Source organism: Neovison vison, chromosome 9, assembly GCF_020171115.1.
Source record: "Neovison vison isolate M4711 chromosome 9, ASM_NN_V1, whole genome shotgun sequence".
Lineage (NCBI taxonomy): Eukaryota > Metazoa > Chordata > Mammalia > Carnivora > Mustelidae > Neogale > Neogale vison.
Window position 1 is genome coordinate 37,111,459 of NC_058099.1, and position 18,391 is coordinate 37,129,849.

The 18,391-nt window shown below is 47.6% G+C and overlaps 2 protein-coding genes across 5 annotated transcripts in view; one reads left to right on the forward strand and one right to left on the reverse strand.

Annotated features, from left to right (window-relative positions):
- Positions 1-18,391, forward strand: part of KIF24 (kinesin family member 24) — a 94,056-nt gene that overhangs the window by 69,019 nt on the left and 6,646 nt on the right. For 2 of the 3 annotated variants that reach the window (XM_044265498.1, XM_044265496.1), the window contains exons 9-13: positions 1,313-1,384; positions 4,695-4,804; positions 9,002-11,236; positions 12,433-12,526; positions 13,321-15,160. In XM_044265498.1, coding sequence (XP_044121433.1) covers positions 1,313-1,384; positions 4,695-4,804; positions 9,002-11,236; positions 12,433-12,526; positions 13,321-13,461 — 2,652 coding nt within the window. In that variant the 3' untranslated portion in view covers positions 13,462-15,160. Of the gene's footprint in view, positions 1-1,312; positions 1,385-4,694; positions 4,805-9,001; positions 11,237-12,432; positions 12,527-13,320; positions 15,161-18,391 lie in introns of those variants that run through there. The other variant, XM_044265497.1, reaches the window with a different exon arrangement.
- The window catches only part of UBAP1 (ubiquitin associated protein 1), a 64,080-nt gene continuing 60,714 nt past the window's right edge, over positions 15,026-18,391 (reverse strand). For both annotated transcript variants that reach the window (XM_044265501.1, XM_044265500.1), the window contains 3 exons: positions 17,468-17,650; positions 16,696-16,797; positions 15,026-16,121 (listed from right to left, as the gene is read on the reverse strand). In XM_044265501.1, coding sequence (XP_044121436.1) covers positions 15,981-16,121; positions 16,696-16,797; positions 17,468-17,650 — 426 coding nt within the window. In that variant the 3' untranslated portion in view covers positions 15,026-15,980. The remainder of the gene's footprint in view (positions 16,122-16,695; positions 16,798-17,467; positions 17,651-18,391) is intronic.

Below are 18,391 nucleotides of genomic sequence, written 5' to 3' on the forward strand. Positions count from 1 at the left end.
CCACTGTATATTTTTTCCTGCTTTGTCAAAGATTATTTGACGGGCGCCTGGGTGGCTCAGTGGGTTAAGCCGCTGCCTTCGGCTCAGGTCATGATCTCAGGGTCCTGGGATCGAGTCCCGCATCGGGCTCTCTGCTCAGCAGGGAGCCTGCTTCCTCCTGTCTCTCTCTCTGCCTGCCTCTCTGCCTACTTGTAATCTCTCTCTGTCAAATAAATAAATAAAATCTTAAAAAAAAAATTATTTGACAATAGAGTTGAGGATCCATATCTGGGCTCTCTACTCTGTTCCACTGGTCTATGTGTCTGTTTTTATGCCAGTACCATGCTGTCTTGGTGATCACAGCTTTGTAGTAAAGCTTGAAATCAGGTAACATGATGCTGCCAGTTTTATTTTTGTTTTTCAACATTTCCTTAGCGATTCGGGGTCTCTTCTGATTCCATACAAATTTTAGAATTATTTGCTCCAGCTCTTTGAAGAATACCGGTGGAATTTTGATCGGAATGGCATTAAAAGTATAGATTGCTCTAGGCAGTATGTCTTTGTATGTCTTCATTGGAGAAGTGTCTGTTTATTTGCTTTTAAATAAAAGAAGGGGCACCTGGGTGGCTCAGTGGGTTAAGCCTCTGCCTTCGGCTCAGGTCATGGTCTCAGGGTCCTGGGATTGAGCCCCACATCGGGCTCTCTGCTCAGCAGGGACCCTGCTTCCCTCTCTGTCTCTCTCTGCCTACCTCTCTCTGCCTGCCTACTTGTGATCTCTCTGTCAAATAAATAAAATCTTTAAAAAATAAATAAATAAAAGCAAAAATTCTCTATGGATTTAAGTTAGTGCACGCTCCTGCTCTCTTTTAAAATAATTATCAGAAAACTTATATCTGAATCTATACCTATAGGTGTGCATATGTTAGCAGGGAGGTGGAGGAGTGGTATATAGGTATTTTCTGTACTTAAGCGCACCTATAACTGCTAATCGTATGAGAGGAGGCAAGAAAAAAGGAGCTGGCAAGCCTAGACTGCCACCACATGAGCTTGGACTCTGGGGCCTGTGGGAAAGTCCCTGGTTTTTCTGTTCCCCACTACTGGGGCTAATCCAAGGATAGAGCCTTTAGGATGGGAAACCCTCAAATAGACACAGGGAGCTCAGGATGTTCACCCTTCTAGCTTGATTTTTCCTGTTGGACAAGAAACTACCAGAGCATTTTGACTTCCTTTTGGAGGACTGTCTGAGAATGGCTCTTTTAAGAAAAGTCTGATCTGTTCCTCTCTCTTGGCATGTGGGATTTCCTGCGTTTGTTGTTGATCTGCCCCTTTGCAGCTAAAGGAATGTATCCGTGCGTTGGATCAGGAACACACCCACACTCCCTTCAGGCAAAGCAAATTAACTCAGGTAAAGTTAAATGTGAACTTTGAGTTTGCTCTGTTTCATTCGTTTGTTCGTTCTTGCATTCATTTGTTCATTCAGCAAAGCCTCCACTGCCAGCAAAGCATGGTGCTAAGCTCAGGGAGGGGGAGGGCAGGGAAGGAATCACATTCCTTCCAGGTCATTCTAGGCAGAGATGGGCATCCTCAGGCAGAGATGCCTGTGGTATGAAGCGACTGAGCTTTCATGGGCAGTAGTGCACTTCTGGCCACCACCCAGCAGCTTTCTGCTTATTTCTAATATAAAGAAACATTTTTGATTTAATGGAGTCTCTGAGCCTTTGGCTGGTATAGCTTGTACTAAGCATTTTCTTAGCTGTGAGAGTGTTTCAAGACAAAAAATAATGGCTGGAGTTAAAGAGCTTTAAAATTTTTTTTTAATTTACTATTTGCTTGTTATTTAATTTATATATTTATTTAAGAATTTTTTTTTAATTTTTTATTTTTTATACACATATATTTTTATCCCCAGGGGTACAGGTCTGTGAATCGCCAGGTTTACACACTTCACAGCACTCACCAAAGCACATACCCTCCCCAATGTCCATAACCCCACCCTGGTTTTTTTGGTTTTTTTTTAAGATTTTGTTTATTTATTTGACAGACAGAGATCACAAATAGGCAGAGAGGCAGGCAGAGAGAGAGAGAGGAAGGGAAGCAGGCTCCCTGCTGAGCAGAGAGCCCGATGCGGGTCTCGATCCTAGGACCCTGAGATCATGACCTGAGCCGAAGGCAGAGGCTTAACCCACTGAGCCACCCAGGCGCCCCTGCTTATTTTTTTAAAGATTTTTTTTTTTTTTTTTAAGATTTTATGTATTGTGTGTAAGCCTGACAATTCACAGACCTGTACCCCTGGAGCAAATAATACATTTTATGTTAATTTTTTAAAAAGATTTTATGTATTTATTTGACAGAGAGATGAGAGAGGGAGCACAAGCAGGGGGCGTGGGAGAGGAAGAAGCAGGCTTCCCAACTAGCAGGGAGCCCAATGTACGGCTCCATCTCAGGACCCTAGGATCATGCCCTGAGCTGAAGGCAGACCCTTAATGACTGAGCCACCCTGGCGCCCCCAAACTGTGCTTTTTTTTGGTCAGAGAGTGAGCACAGGCAGACAGAGTGGCAGGCAGAGGCAGAGGGAGAAGCAGGCTTACTGCTGAGCAAGGAGCCCGATGTAGGACTCGATTCCAGGACGCCGGGATCATGACCTGAGTCAAAGGCAGCTGCTTAACCAACTGAGCCATCTAGGCGTCCCCAAACTGTGCTTCTTAATGAATGGAAAATGCCAGTAATTCAGCACTGTAATGGCTGCAGAACAGTGGCTCAGGTAGGGGTCTACCTACCTGAGCCTACCTAACCGCCTACACAGACTGCTGTGAAGACAGTTATGGGTGCCCATGATTCCTTTCTGCACCATGTCCTGTGCTCAGTGGGGGACAGACTAGCGTAGACAGCAGTCTAGGTAAGGATCTTTGTATTTTAGCAAAGGTTCTTACTCTGTGCAGCTAACCTAATGGCTCCACAGGGCCTGGGGCAGAACCTGTAATATAACTCATTAGACTCATGATCTGTGGGTTGGATTTTATCTTCTCAAACATGATTTCAACTAGAAATTTAAGAAACCCTTTATGGGTGGTTAGTCCTGATTCTAACATTGGCTCTGACATTTTTTTTTTTTTTTAAGATTTTGTTTATTTGACAGGAAATCACAAGTAGGCAGAGAGGCAGGTGGGGGGTGCAGGGAGCAGGGTCCCCGCTGAGCAGAGAGCCGGATGTGGGACTCAATCCCAGGACCCTAAGATCATGATCTGAGCCGAAGGCAGAGGCTTAACCCAGTGAGTCACCCAGGCGCCCCTTGCTCTGACCTTTTTTAAAACAAGTTCACCATCCCCAGAAAATGCGTTCCTATTTAATCCCACATCAGGCTCCTTGCTCAGCAGGGAGCCAGCTTCTCCCTCTGCCTGCCACTCCCTCTCTCAAATAAATAAAATCTTTAAAATAATAACAGTAATACTTCAGAAAAAAATGAAAAAATAATTCAGGGTCACTCGGCTGACTCAGTCAATGGAGTGTGACTCTTAATCTTGGAGTTGTGGGTTCAAGCCCTATGTTAGGTATAGAGATTGTTTAAAAATAAAATCGTTTAGGGGTGCCTGTGTGGCTCAGTCATTGTGTCTGCCTTCAGCTCGGGTCATGATCCTAGGGTCCTGGGATCGAGCTCCATATTGAACTCCCAGCTTGGCAGGGACCTGCTTCTCCCCCTCCTTCTGCCCTGCTTATGCTCTCTCTCAAATTAAGAAATTTTTAAAAATAAATAAAATTGTTTAATAATAATAAACAGTGTATGTATATACAAGTACAAAAGAAGATGGCAAGAGGTACCTGAAAATCCTACCTCTCAGTGATAATCACTGCTACATTTTGGTGACTATCCTTCCAGATATTTTTCTGCACACATATCTACACGTAGATCTACTTATAGAGTCACGGAATCATATGCCTTCTTCATTCAAACTTATAGATCTTCCCGTGTACCTAAGTTCAGATATACCTAATTATTTTAAAGGTTGTACTGCAGTCAGTTAATATTTATTTAGTTTGCAGGGCACCTGGGTGATTCAGTTGGTTAAGCTCCTGCCCCCAGCTTAGGTCATGATCCCAGAGTCCTGGGATCAAGCCTTGCATTGGGCTTCCTGCTCAGCAGACAATCTGCTTCTCCCTCACCTTCTGCTGTTCCCTGAGCTTGTGCTATCAAATAGATTAAAAAAAAAAAAAAAAAGTATTCAGTTCCCTGTTTACAGACTCCTAGATTTTCTAATTATTATAATGCTATAAAGCGTATCCTATATATTACCTTTCTTTTTTAAATCAACTGAGCAGTTCTCTCTAGGATAATGTCCTGGAAGCATGCATATTTTTTATATTTTTATATATATATTGCCAAACTGTCTTCTCAAAAGCTTATCCCGTTTCATGGTACACATGAAATAATATAGCAATGTAGAAAAGTGCCCATTTCCCTAGACCCTCACCAGGACCAGGGTATTATGAGTCTTACTTAATCTTATGGGTGAAAAATACTAGTGTTTTTACTAGTTTGTTTGTATTTCTTTGGTTGGTGAAGTACCTTTTTTCTGTGTTTTTGATAATTTGTATTTATTCTTTGTAAATTGCCTTTTTGTAGCAGGGAGGGGAGCTATGGCCCCGTGTCCTGCACACAATAAGTAGTCAGTATGTCCTTTGTTAATTGACTTCGTTGACCTGCCTTCTGTTTTGGACAGGTCCTGAGGGATTCTTTCATTGGTGATGCCAAAACCTGCATGATCGCCAACATCTCACCAAGCCATGTGGCCACCGAACACACTCTGAATACCTTGCGTTATGCTGACCGGTGAGTTGCTCTCAGGTAGCAGGTTGTGTGTGTATGTGTCTCAAACACACAGAAATTTGATCTTGAGCTCCAGCAGAAATCTGTTCTTGAGGCCATGATCCTAGTACCAGGGGAATGTGCAATTGGTCATTTGAAGAATGTGACCTGATAGGCCTTGTGATTTTACAAGTGTGAAAAGAGAAAGGGGACACATTCCCTGGTTCAGGAGACATCTCCATTAGAGACTTCTTTTTTTAAAAGATTTTATTTATTTTACGGGGGGGAGAGAGCATGTGTACACACAGCGTGCACGCATAAGCAGGGGGAGAAGCAGGCTTCTTGCTGAGCAGGGGGCCCGAAGTGGGACTTGATCCCAGGACCCTCGGATCATAGCCTGAGCTGAAGGCAGATGCTTAGCCAACTGAGCCACCCAGGCGCCCCCATCAGTGCCTTTTATTTTTTTTATTTTTATTTTTTCTAAAGATTTTATTTATTTATTTGACAGAGAGATCACAAATAGGCAGAGTAGCATGCAGAAAGAAGAGAAGCAGGCTCCTTACTGAGCAGAGAGCCCGATGCAGGGCTTGATCCCAGAACCTTGGGACCATGACCTGAGCTGCAGGCAGAGGCTTAACCCTCTGAGCCACCCAGGCACCCCTCATCAGTGCCTTTTAAATGGCTAGTGGGAAATGATATATTTCTTTGGAGTGGAAGGCTCAGGGTTTTCTTCCTACTAGCCTCAGCCCTAATCTAAGGGAGAGAATACACGTTACTTGTCAAGGCAGAAGCGCTTAGAACTATGTAGGTCCAGGAGACATCACCCAGACATGACACGTTACAAAAGGTTAAAATAACTCAGAGAAAGGCAGGAACTTTAAAAGGTCTTATTGGAAATTGGCGGTAAAGCTAGCCTGACTATATGGTCAGGGCTCTTTCTGGGGTGACCTTGGTATCTGCCAAGGTTCCCCCACCCCCATGCCCATCTCTTACTTGTGGTCACATAGGTTTCCTAGCATGGGTGAGACACTATCATTTCCATACTTTTCTCTGGCTGCTTTGCTGCCTGGTCCTCTTATATCCTTTCCTTCTCTTTGGTCTCCCAGAAGCTGTCTCCAAGATTAAAAAACTATTTGAGGGAAACCTGTTTTTTTATTACTGTTGAGGAATCTTTGGTATTATGGGATTTAATGAAATTCACTGGGAAGGAAAAGTGAGCTATCATTTAAGTTCCATGAGAACAGGAAGCCTTATCTATTTCTCCACTGTATCTACTGCCCAGACAATACTTGGTACATAGTAGATGCGCAGTTAAGTATTTGTGAATGAAAGGAGGAACTCTTCCTGTGGTTATAAGAGTGGGCTCTGGAGTCAAGACTATCTGAGCCAATACCCTGCTTCTGCCATGAAATTGCTAAGCAGTCTTGGGCAACAGTTTTGGGCTTCAGTTTTATCTGACAGGTTAATTAATATCTAATATTAGCATCTACCTCATAAAACAGTTATGTGGAATCAATGAGGATACGTTATGAAGGGCTTAGCACCACACCAGGAACTAGTTCAATCAATATGTGTTCATTTAAGCAATAGGTCCCCCAAATAGGTTTTCTTTATTGCCTGGTTTTCTAATGCCTGCGTACTAGCATTCCTTAGAAGAACGGCTACTTTGTGGGGTGCCTAGGTGGCTCAGCGGGTTAAGCATCTGACTCTTGGCTGAGCTCAGGTCATATCTCAGGGTCATGAGATCAAGCCCCCGTGTCAGGCCCTGCGCTCAGTGAGTAGTGTGTTTGAGATTCTCTCTCCCTTCCTTCTGCCCCTCCCCCTTTCATACACTCTCCCTCACTCTGCCTCAAATAAATAAATCTTAAAAAGAAAGGCTACTTCACAAACTGAGATCAGATAGAAGAAATGAGATGATCCAACCTTGTTGGGACCAAAAAACGAATATGGCTTGAAATTCTTTACCTCCACGTATCCATTACCCAGCTTCAACAACTGATAACGGTGAACTGATCTTGTTTCATAACCCCACCACTCCCTGGATGACATGTTATCATTTGCTTAAAGTAAGAATTTCATCATTAGGAGCAGAGAACAAGACATCTCCTCTCTTAGTGCCTCAGTAAAGGAAGAGAAAAATCCCTTTCACATAGGAGAGGAGAGGTATTAAGTATAATTGAGAAATTATTTGAAATAATTTTGGCTTTAAAAAGAACAGAAGAGGGGCGCCTGGGTGGCTCAGTGGGTTAAGCCTCTGCCTTCGGCTCAGGTCATGGTCTCAGGGTCCTGGGATCAAGCCCCACATCGGGCTCTCTGCTCAGCAGGGAGCCTGCTTCTCCCCTCTCTCTGCCTGCCTCCTCTCTGCCTACTTGAGATTTCTCTGTCAAATAAATAAATAAAATTAAAAAAAAAAAAAAAGAACACAAGAAGTATAATAGAAATCTCTTCCATTTGAGGCAGTCTGATAAATTGTTGAAAATGAATGAAAGCCATTTGTTTTATGTGCTTAAATGAAGCCTAATGAAATTAATTTTAGGTAATTATATATACACGATTTTATCGCTTATTTATTTATTTTAAGATTTTATTTATTTATTTGACAGAGATCACATGTAGGCAGAGAGGAAGGCAAAGAGAGAGGGGGAAGCAGGCTTCCTGCTGAGCAGAGAGCCCAGTGCAGGGCTTGATCCCAGGACCTTGGGATCAAGGCTTTAACCCACTGAGCCACCCAGGCCCCCTATTGCTTATGTAAAAATTTATTCTGATTTAAAATTTTCTTCTCTCCATATACTAGAATATTGCTAAGGAATCCAAAAATAAAGTTCCAGCTGGACCCCCTAATAGGTTTACACTTATCAGAAAAGCTTAGTGACAGGAGTGATTTTGGGGATAGGAAGAGTACACTGGAAGCATTTAGCATCAATAACCAAATTACCTGTAGGATTCCCTCTGGCACTCAGCTTTCTAGAATTATTTACTGTGAGTCCTACTAGAGGGAAATTTTGGTGTTTCTCTCCTAATTAAACTAAAATAATTAAGACTTTTATAACAGGAAGTAATTTGGAACCATCTAGACTTACTTGGCACCTCTCAGCCCATCTCCTTGTATGTATGCCCTACTGCAACACCTGAACAAAGGCCCATGGACACGTGTCTTCAGTCACATTCTGCATCTCTTTGTTTAGCTGTATTACCTGCCTGCCTTGGCTCCCAGACTTCAAGGGAAGATTTAAATCAAGTCTCAGTGTCAGGCTTAGATCTTGGTTTTCAAAAATGGCCACAGGGGTCATTGAGCTCCCTGTAAGGATTGGATTAAAACCAAAACAAAGGCAAAGACATTTTATGGGAGCCCCAGGCAGAAGTACTGCTCCCTCCTGGGATATTTTAGTGAACAATTTACAGACCACTGGAGAATCACATTTTTACTTGGTGTCACCTTGTGATTCTAAATTCTTACAGTGTTTTTAAATATCACAAGAGTTAAGAGACTGATCTTGACAAATGAATCCTGGCAGAGATCTCTAAAGTTCCCATTTGGAATAGCGCATGGTTCTCTATTCTCTATCTAGCGGGTGATTTTGCCTCCCATTGGACATTTGGCAACGTCTGGAGAGACTTTTGATCCTCATGACTAGAGAGTAGCGCTACGGGCATTTAGTGGGGGGAAGCCAAGACTACTGCTAAACATCCCACAGTGCATGGGGCAGCTCCCTACAACCAAGCGTTACCTGGGTCCAAAGACTGCTTGTGCAAATGTTGAGAAACCCTAGGAATAAACAAGTCACTTTTCCTTTAACAGAATTAGCACAAACCTGCTTATTTCCAGAGGATTTTGCTTCCTGAGTACCCAGCAAGTTTGAAGGAACCCACTTTTTTAGAGAAGCCTAAAAGGAGATGGGTTGTAGGAAAAGGGGGCTCTCTGGCTATGGGGTAGCAGGTGAGTGGAGACACCAGGCTCCCGAGTTGGCCCACCTTCAAGAAGTACACACGGGCCCTAACATGGGGGCATGTGGTACGGTTCTGAGACAAGCTTCCCTGGCCTATCCCATGGGACTGAGGCATTTTCCAAAACTTCTGATCATAGAATGTGTAGTATATATTTATATCCTAAGACTGTACCCATCTTTTTTGTAATGCTTTTCTTTGGTTTTTGAAAAGTATAGAAAAAGAATTAAGGGGCATGCTAGAATACACATTTTAACATAAAATGGTCATTTACAGGGTCAAAGAACTTAAAAAAGGCATTAAATGTTGTACTTCAGCTACAAGTCGAAATCGGACCTCTGGAAACTCTTCTCCAAAAAGAATTCAGAGCTCCCCTGTGGCCCTGCCAGGGGACAAGTGTTCTCCCAAAAAGGTCAAGCTGGGGCTTCAGCAGTCATTCATGGCAGCTCCTGGCTCCACGAAAGGGAAGGCCTATCCTCTGGCCAGCCACCCGCCCAACATCCCTTTTGCACCTGTACCTAAAGTTCCTGGTAAGACAGGTTCATCCAGAGGGAGTCCTCCCCAGGAGTGGGTCGTTCAGACCAGCCCTGTCAAAGGAGCCACGCAGTCTAGACATTCAGCCAAAAAAAGGGCAGAAGAATCTGCACCCTTGTGCTGTGAGAAAAATCAAATGGGCAACAGAACTGCCCGCAGGTGGGGAAGCAAGGCCGCCGGCCCAGGAGAAGCCCCAGCACGTGGGAAGCTACCCTCCAAGTGCAAGACAGTGCAGCCTGTGCAGCCCGTGCAGCGGCAGCTGGTGTCACGGGCCGAGCTCTCCTCTGGCAGCCTCCACCACTTAGCAAAATCTGGGCAGGGCAGCAAGGGGAGCACACCTGCCGGGCCTGCCTCGGAAGTGTGGACAGACATCCCTCCACATCAGAAAGAGAGGGAGGAACATTTGCGCTTCTATCATCAGCAGTTCCAGCAGCCACCTCTCCTCCAGCAGAAGTTCAACTACCAACCACTGGAAAGGTTTTTATGCCAGTACAGGCCCCTGGAGGGGCAGTTCCAGAATGAGACCCCTCTCCCCTTCTGCTCTTACTCTGAGAGCCAGGATGGAGCCCATGCTGAGGATCTTGATGACAGCGATTTCAGTGAAGATTCTTTTTCACATGTCTCCAGTCAGAGGACCACAAAGCAGAGAAACACCCTAGAGAATAGCGAAGGCTCCTTCTTCCTTCATCAGAGGGAGGAAGGCCCTGCGGAGGTGGCCGAAAGGCAGCAGAGTCTGCTTTTTAACCCCAGGACAGATGGTGACGAGAAGGGTCCAACTGGAAACTGGATGTACTCTAGGAACCCCACAAATTACAGAGGAGCAGCTCCCAGTCATGGCCAAGGCTCAAGTAAGGTGACTTTGGACTGCAGCAGAGAGGAGTCTTCCTCCTTGGAGCTTTCCCCCAGAGACAACCCAACAGAGAAGCCTTACTGCTCACAGGTAGACTTTGTATGTGGCCAGAAAGGTGGTGGAGACCCACCCTCTGAACTCAGACAGAATGCTTTCAGAAGTGGGGTTCCTGGGCAGCCTGAGGGTAGTTCACTACCCCCAGAAGAAGACAGTTTCATTTTCTCACTATCCCATGAGGCATTTCCAGGGTCTCCAGACCAAAGAGAGACAGTCAGCACACCTCTGAGAGAAGTTGGCCAAGACAGCCCAACTCTGGTGACCGAAACCATGAAAAACAGTTACCCTTACCAAGAAGACAACTGTAGAGGGGAATCAGGCACATGTTCTGAATATGCTTCTGGACTGATGGCTCCCCTCACTGTGTCCCTCCTGGAGAACACAGACGATGAGGGCCCTCTTCCCTTGGAACGGCTGGCCCAGGATGGGCTTGCTCACAGTCCAGTGGCAGCAGGGGGCCCACCTGTGGGCGACACAGTGTCATCTGGTGATCAGAAAGCACTCCTGCCAGTGTCTTCAACAGCTGGGCACTTGTGGCTCTCATCATCTCCCCCTGACAATAAGCCAAATGGTGATCTTCCAGCTCTGTCCCCATCACCCATCCGTCAGCACCCACCTGAGACGTTGCCCATCAGTGAGACTGACCCAGGGGAGGTCTGCCAGAGCAGAGAGCCTGTACTTTCCTCCCAGGGACACTCAAGTAGCCAGCGGTGTGATGCTGATGCTGAGGCGGCAGAGCTGAGCAGCTCCCAGGGTTTTCCAGGAAAGCCCTTCCCCCACATACATACTGGAGGACCCCACCCTGCACCTCTACTCACCGCACGAACAGAAAGCAGTGTTATGGCTGACCAGTCCTGGGCCCAAGAACGAAAATCTCCAAAAGGACTTGGCTGGCAGGAGCGAAGTCTGCTGAGAGACCCCATCAAGTTGCCCTGCTACAACAGCAACATCATGTGGCTCAAATACAGGCCGATCCCAAGGTGCTTAGCAAGACCAGGCTCTCCCCTGGCCCCTGGCAGCTCTCCAGAGACTGCAGGGACACTCCCTCAGCTCACCCTGGGGCCTGCACAGTAAGTTGGACACCCTCCCCAAGACTGGAGGCCCTCTGGCATCCCTCCTCCCGCCCCAGCTTAACATTTGTTTGTTCTGGAAACGGTTATCGTTTTTTCAGTGTCAGAGCTACACTACAACTAGACAGGCTTTGCCCGCTTTTCAAGGGAGCAGGCCTGCCTGGGTGAGTGAACCCTGAGTCTGGGAAAGCTGGGCCTTGGGTGAGAAAAGGGAGGATTCGTCCCCTTCAGCAAGCCTGGGACCAGTGGTGACATCAGAGTCCTCTTCATTCCGTCAGGTCTGTGTTCCTGGAAGTGCTGCCCAGGGACACAGCAGTTAGGGCCTTGTGCCCTCAGAACCAAGGCAGGCTGGGGAACTTGCAAGATGGTGAAGGTCAAAAACAGAGGGAGTGGTGATTTGTGCTGCTTTCCCCAAAGGATGCTGTGAACGGTGCAACAGAGAGAGGCAACAGAAAGTGTAGAGAAAGAAAGGAGGCAGAGAGATCCAGCAGGGCCCCTCAACATTAGGGGCCGAGGAGCTGGTGGGTGTATGGAAACAAAGGCTACAGCCCTTTGCTAGGGTTCCTGGTATCTAGGCCAGCTGTGTGTCTCCTGCTCACTGGGGCTCAGGCCAGGGACAGGGACAAAGAGGACATGGAGGGATACACAGATGAGGAGGCTGCCTATCCCAGGAGACGATCTTGCTCTCTCCATGGCCTCGACCCAGTGTTAGGATCTGACAAAAGGCAGATCCTCCAGTTTCGAACTCAAAGCCCCTGCTTTGGTCCCTGGACTCCCTCAGGAAGGAGAAATGATGGCAGGCGAGGCAGCAGGCCGCACCTTGTCCCAGGTGTGCCAGCTACCGTGGTCATAGCCTTGAGCCTTTTGGCAGGGAAGCCATGGGAGCTCCTGTAGTAGGGGAGAAGCAGCACTCATCCCTGTCCCTCAGTGTAGCTGGGGAGGCAGGGACAGATCGAGAAGCCCCACTTTCCCAGTATGTTCTTGGTATAATTTAGTCCCTAGATAAGTCCTGAGAAGAACAGGTGACAGAGGAGGAGCGGGGTGGGTGGGGAGGCGCGTGTTGGCCCTGGGTCAAAGTTTTGACGATTCTGAGGAGGGGTAGTTCCTGGCCTGGAACTACCTGGCTAAGCCTCAGAAAGCTGCCTGGGAGAGATGGGAGGCCCAAGGGATCACACTATCCCCTCTGGTGTTCCCAGGCAGGTGGTCATCCGAGCACACCAGGAACAACTGGATAAAATGGCAGAACTGGTCTTCAAGGAGGAGACCCTGATGAGTCAGCTGGCTCTTCATGTAAGTAGCCTTGGCTAGACACGCAGGGGCTGGTGGGAATTAGCCTGCAGGTACTCTGCTGGCCATCCTTGTTTGCTGTGGTTATGGTGAAGGGTCTGCTGTCCTACTCTAGGAGGACTTGGGCCTCCTCTTGCCATTCCTCTGACATAGCTCAAGGGGTTGCACAGACAGGTGGGTGTTGGAATTGCACTCCCCATTTCCAGGCTAAAATGTTTCCAGCCTCTATCCTTTGCCATTCTGCCTTCTTATTGGCTTGCTGGAGCCCCTCCCTGTGATGGTAAGTGACCTGCCACGTGCTGACCAAAGGTACTTTGTTTTGTTTTTCTAAATAGGCTCCACACCCAGTGGAGGCTTAAACTCACAACCCTAAGATCAAGACCTAAGCCAAGATCAAGAGCTGGACACTTCACTGACTGAGCCACCCATGTGCCCCTCAGCTAGAGGTACTTTTGCAAAGATACCCTCTGACCTGCAGAATACCTCTCTACATAGAAGTTTCTCAAGTGCAGGGGTGCATGGCTGGCTCAGTCAGTGAAGTGTGCACCTCTTGATCTTCGAGTTGATCTTAGGGGTTCGAGTCCCACACTGGGTTTAGAGATTACTTTAAAAAAAGTCTCAAATGCAGAGAAATGAGCCTCACCCTGTGTCACTGGTAGCGTACTGCAGGCTTTCAAGCTGAAGAATGGGCCTAAGGGTCCTGAAAACTCCCTGCAAGAAAAGGGACTAGAAAAGCAGATCCTGACAGAAGGCCAACAAAACCAAAAGCTCCATTTGTCCTTTGTTTTCTTCCTCAGGATTTTGAAGATTTTGTGACCCAGCTGGATGAAATCCTGGCTCTGAAATCCCAGTGCATCCAGGGTCTGAGGAGCCAGCTTCAGCTGTACCGGGCCTGCCACAGGCCAGCCACAGCCCCTGAGAGGACAGTGGTGGCTTAGAACAAGACCCAGTATGAGGTGATGGGAGCAGCTCAGGAGGCTGTGCTGAATTCCCAGGGGCTGGAGGGGCCTCTGCCAGGTCCTCCTTACAAATCCTAGAACCCACTCCCTGGTCCTACCCATGTTAGCCTCTCCCCAGCCACCCATGGCCTTGACTAAGCCCAAGCCTATGTCCCTCAGTTCCAAGCACAGGAGCATTTGTAGGGAAGGGCAGGGCAGCCTGAAAAACTTAGTATGCCCTCCTATTCCTGTGGTATTAGAAGAGTATTTATCTTACTGACCCCTTGTCTGTGGAGATAAGGTTCTAGAACAATTACTATCTTTCTAAATTTGAGGACCAGAGGATGGGGTGGGCCAGTGCTAAGCTAGAAGCTGGGGAACAAAACATGATGAATTTCAGGAGCTCTGTTAGCTGAATGCTGTTCTTCAAGACTTGACCAAAAACTAAAACACTCCCCATTAGCCCTTGGAGAGTGGTGGGACAGGCCTCATGTCCCCAGTTACCCTCCCTTCCAGCAATTCAGAGACAGAAGAGTGCCCACATCACTGCATTACTCTTTTTAACAACACTCATGCTCCTGTAGCAGTTCCTGGCTCCTGGCTCTTCACCTGCCACACCCTCTCATGGCAAAGTTAAAGAAGTGGAGGATCTCTTTGCCTTACCTTTATCCAGCGTCACCCTGGCTGTCCACTCTCTCCCAAGGGCCTGTGTTCAGTAGTATCTTGGCACTAAAAGCTCTAGTCAACAGTCTGAGACCCTGAGGCAGAATTTTTTTTTTACACACACCTCAAGACAAATACAAAGTGGTCCGTCACGGCCACCTTGGGTCAGTACGATGCAGATGTCACGGTCTTGGCTCTGATGTCCCCTGTAATGTGCAGAAACTTAAATTTCTTACAGGGAAAGGATACCTTTTTAAGGTTTAAAAGGAGGGCCTAATTAAAAGGGTAGGAGAAAGTCTGACGGGCTTTCTGACTGCAGCCCTGTCATCCTTTGCCTGATCTGAACACTAGAGGGCGGCCTTTTTCCAGCTTCGTGGCCCAAAGGGTCTGCTGTCTTAATGATCATGTGATCCTTAAAAGTTAAGAGACCGGCTCCCAGCCAAAAGCACTAGAGTACTGTGGGATTACAGTTAAGTATAAGGACAAGAAACTTAAGGGAGCAATCTAGTTCCCTCAGCTACAGCAGCACCATCGGGAGCTGGTCAAACAGTCTGAATCCAGTCCTGCCTGCAGCACAAAAATGCCTGACGCATCTCACAGGAAAAGGTACTTCCCCTCTTCTGAGTGCCGTGAAAGCCCAGGCTGTCTCACCTCCAGTCTTGCAGGAAGGCATGTCCTTGGTTCCAGAGACTGAGCTTAGGTCATATTTATAAAGCCAGGGCCGACTACATGGCCAGCTCCTGGGTCCCACAGGCCTATAGTGGGAGACAGTACTAAAAAGACAGAAAATGGTTAGTGCCTGTTTCATCCCAGGCAAATCCAAGCAGGAATCCCTTTCTCACCCACCCCAACCCCTCAATAAAACAGCACTTGGCAATAAAGGAATTATCACAGCAGGACATACCTTTTAGATTTTTATTAGTAGTTCTCTGAAGAATCAAAATAGTTAGCAAATTACTTTAGATTCATCAAGACTATATCTTTTGTATTTAGATCTTTAATGATGTACAACAGAATATAAAACGAAAGAGACTGATTTCTATGACTAGGTGTTACTCATTGTGTCATCCTAGAGCAGGGGGCTGGAGGGAGAGGCTGTTCTCCAAGGAGAACCGAGGTGGAGTTAGTGCTGGGCTACTATACTGCAGCCTGTTTCTCCCCCACTCAGTGTGCTGGGAAGGGGCCAATGATTTCTTAAACTGGCTTTCCTAGAGTAGGGGGCTCTAAAATCCTGGGTAGCAGAGGACGGTGGTCCAAACCAAGCCAAAAGAAACAGGCTGGGATAGGGAAGCATGGTAACTGCCTGGCAGATGAGGCCAACTCCACATCCCATGGGGAAAGGGCATTCTTTGCACCTCAGAGACATTACAGAACCAGTGTAACACTAAGAGACTTTGTTAAAGGAAGTGGGCGGGGAAAAAAACCCTGGAAGAACCTTTTCAATTGCACTCAACTTGGATTAGAGTTCAGTCCACCAGTGCAGCGGAGGGAAGCATCTAGCCCTAAAGCAGCACTGAGTCTGGCCCTCCCACCCCTTCTCCCTGACTCCTTTTGGCAGCTGGGCCAGGTTTCGGCTGAGGACGTACAGACCCCTGGAGGGCCGAGGTGGGAAGGACACTTCTCAAAATACAAATACATTTAATATAGAAGGAGCCAGGGCCACGCTGGAGGCATTCACATGCCCGAGTCTTTCCTACTTTCTCCCCAGCTCAGAGACTGGCAAGCACAGTCTCCACTCCTGACCTTCCACCCCCAAAAGAAAACCAGACATGTGCCCCTTCTCCTTCCCCACACATGGGCTCCTCAGGGCCTCCCGCAGGGGTGGTTCCATGGCAGGGCCTAGGCAGCATCTGGTCTCAGCTGGCTCCTGCCCGAGCCATGAGGTCTTCCAGAGCATTGTCCTGGTCATTGTTGTGTAGTAGCAGAACCTCCTTAATGTCTTTCAGTTCAAAGCCCATTTCCTTAAATTTGCTCATTAACTGGAGAAACTCCATCATCTAAGGGACAGAAGAGAATAAATATTGAAGAAAGGGGTCAGGCCGCAGAGTAGAGGAATGTGCATGCAGGAGGCTGCCTGGGGAAGTCTGCGTCTTTTGCCAGAGGCTTATGAGTCCCTCTGAGGTCCCCTAGCAAGCTGAGGGTGGCTGTGGAGGAAGCCAGGGGAGAATGCTTGATGCTACAACCCATCATCCTTAAGGAATCCTGCTGACTCATGGGTCCCACTAACCAAAATCCACACTCACACCAAGGCAGGATACTGAAACCAGAAACAGCTGCTCTCCAGGGAACAGGACAGACAAAGCAATTAGCAGTGTCCCCAATCATCCAAAAGTCTAGCTTTTTGCCCAGGTCTTCCCTTTCCCTTCCCTGGGACTCCAGTCATCTTCAACCCAATGCTTCATTAAGCCTAACTACCCAAACTAGCAAAATGCCTATCTGGACACTTTAGAGAGAATGCATTCTGACTACCTCTGCCTGCAGTCACTGGCAGGGAGGGGGCGGTTCTTGGCCAGAGGATGCTACTTTGTCCATCCTTTGCAGAGGGTTCCCACGAAGCACGAAGGATCCTACCTTTTCCTCTGAACACTGGTGCATTTCCAGAGCCTCTTCCACTAAAAGAGGGTCGAAGCCCTTCTCACAAAGCTGTCCATGTGCGAAGAGATAGTCGAGAATCTTAAGAAAAGAAAAAGAGGTGAGCACCTACTACCACTCTTGACGGTGCTTCACAAGAGTCTTACACAAGCCAGCAATGTGAGATCTGCTCCCCACCTGGCTAAGACTTGATTCTGTACCGTGAACTGCATCCAACATAGCAGGACTTTAGTGACTATTTGCTGAACAAGTAGGCACACCCTTCTAAACCTGAGTAATTTTTCAAAGGAGTTCCTGTCACAGCTGATTCACATCTCCATGTCAATTCCATAGCCTGGACAGGATATTCTAACAGCCCAAGTCAGAAAATGGCCCCAAGGTTTAGGACTCCAGTACCCTATTTGGGAATATCCCGGGGCAGCTTTGACAGGATAAACATTTGAAGGAGGCATCTCTCTATCAAGCCTAATGTGCCTTCTCAGGAGGGGCAGAAAAGGGCAGAGAACAGTCCCAATGGCTCCAATGCTCCCAGGGCTTTCCTCCAGCCTAGGTACCAGAGCAGCCCCCTAAGTAGAAGGACTGCTACTGAGGCTGCTGTCCCCTGCAGCAAAATGCCCTGAGTCCTGCAACTCACCAGAAAGGACGCTGGGGCTATAAGTGTGATTGGGCTCTATGATAAAAGCAGGACACTGGTCTAGGACCTCTCTCCAGAATGACCCCCTGTCCCACCCCGAGCCAACTAATCACTCACCTGCTCAATATTCTCTCCTTTCTTCTTCATGGCTCTCAGGACACACTCATATGAGTAGCCCATGTTGACCACTGTCTCCACACACTGCCGCTCACTGGGGGACAGTGTCTGCAGTTCAGAATAGGCCTGGGGACAGCTGGGAGTGTTGGGCACTTGTGACACTGAGAAATTAGGAGGTGTGACCTAGTGGTGGAGAAACAAGAGGATCAGGCAGGAAGAAAGAAGACTGAGGCCCCAGAAGCCATGTCACTTGAAGCAGCCCAGTCCAGGGGCTTGCCATTTCTGACACTAATCAAACTCCCAAATAATCCACTTGCAAGAAGGAGCTAGGCTGCTGGCCAGACATCCTGAAGAGGGATAAGGGAGCAAACAGGCAAGAGAAAGAAAAGCTGGGCAGACACCTACAATTGTGTCTGTCCGCTGAGAAGATACCGCAAAAGCCACATTCCCTTCTGTGTTTAAATCCCCTGGGCTTGAACTAGAGAAGTTCTGAGGCTGGCCATGGGACTGATAGAAGATGGCTGCTATGATTTCTCTCCAATGCTCCATTACCCCTTTCTCAGGCTGTTGTATGTCGAGTCCTAAAAGGATCATTTACCGCAGACACCCCTAACTTTGGGGCTCTCTCCCAACAATGTCTTTATTCTTGCTTCTATCCCTGGGCTGGGCAGAGATAGAGAGTACATGGCCAGTTCAGGGGCTCAGGGCTTCGAGGGCACTCCACCTCTGCCCCACACCATAAGTTGCAAAGGTTCAGTGCCCTGCCACAGCTGCCCTCCTACAAAGCCAAGACTGAAGGACTATTAGCCAGCCACACCAGGCTGGGCCTTCAGGGACAGGATGGGATTCTCGTACCCTGCCTCTACTGCCCTGCAGGCAGCCTGCTCCCAGCCAGGGGACCCTATAAACCTCCATCTGATAAGT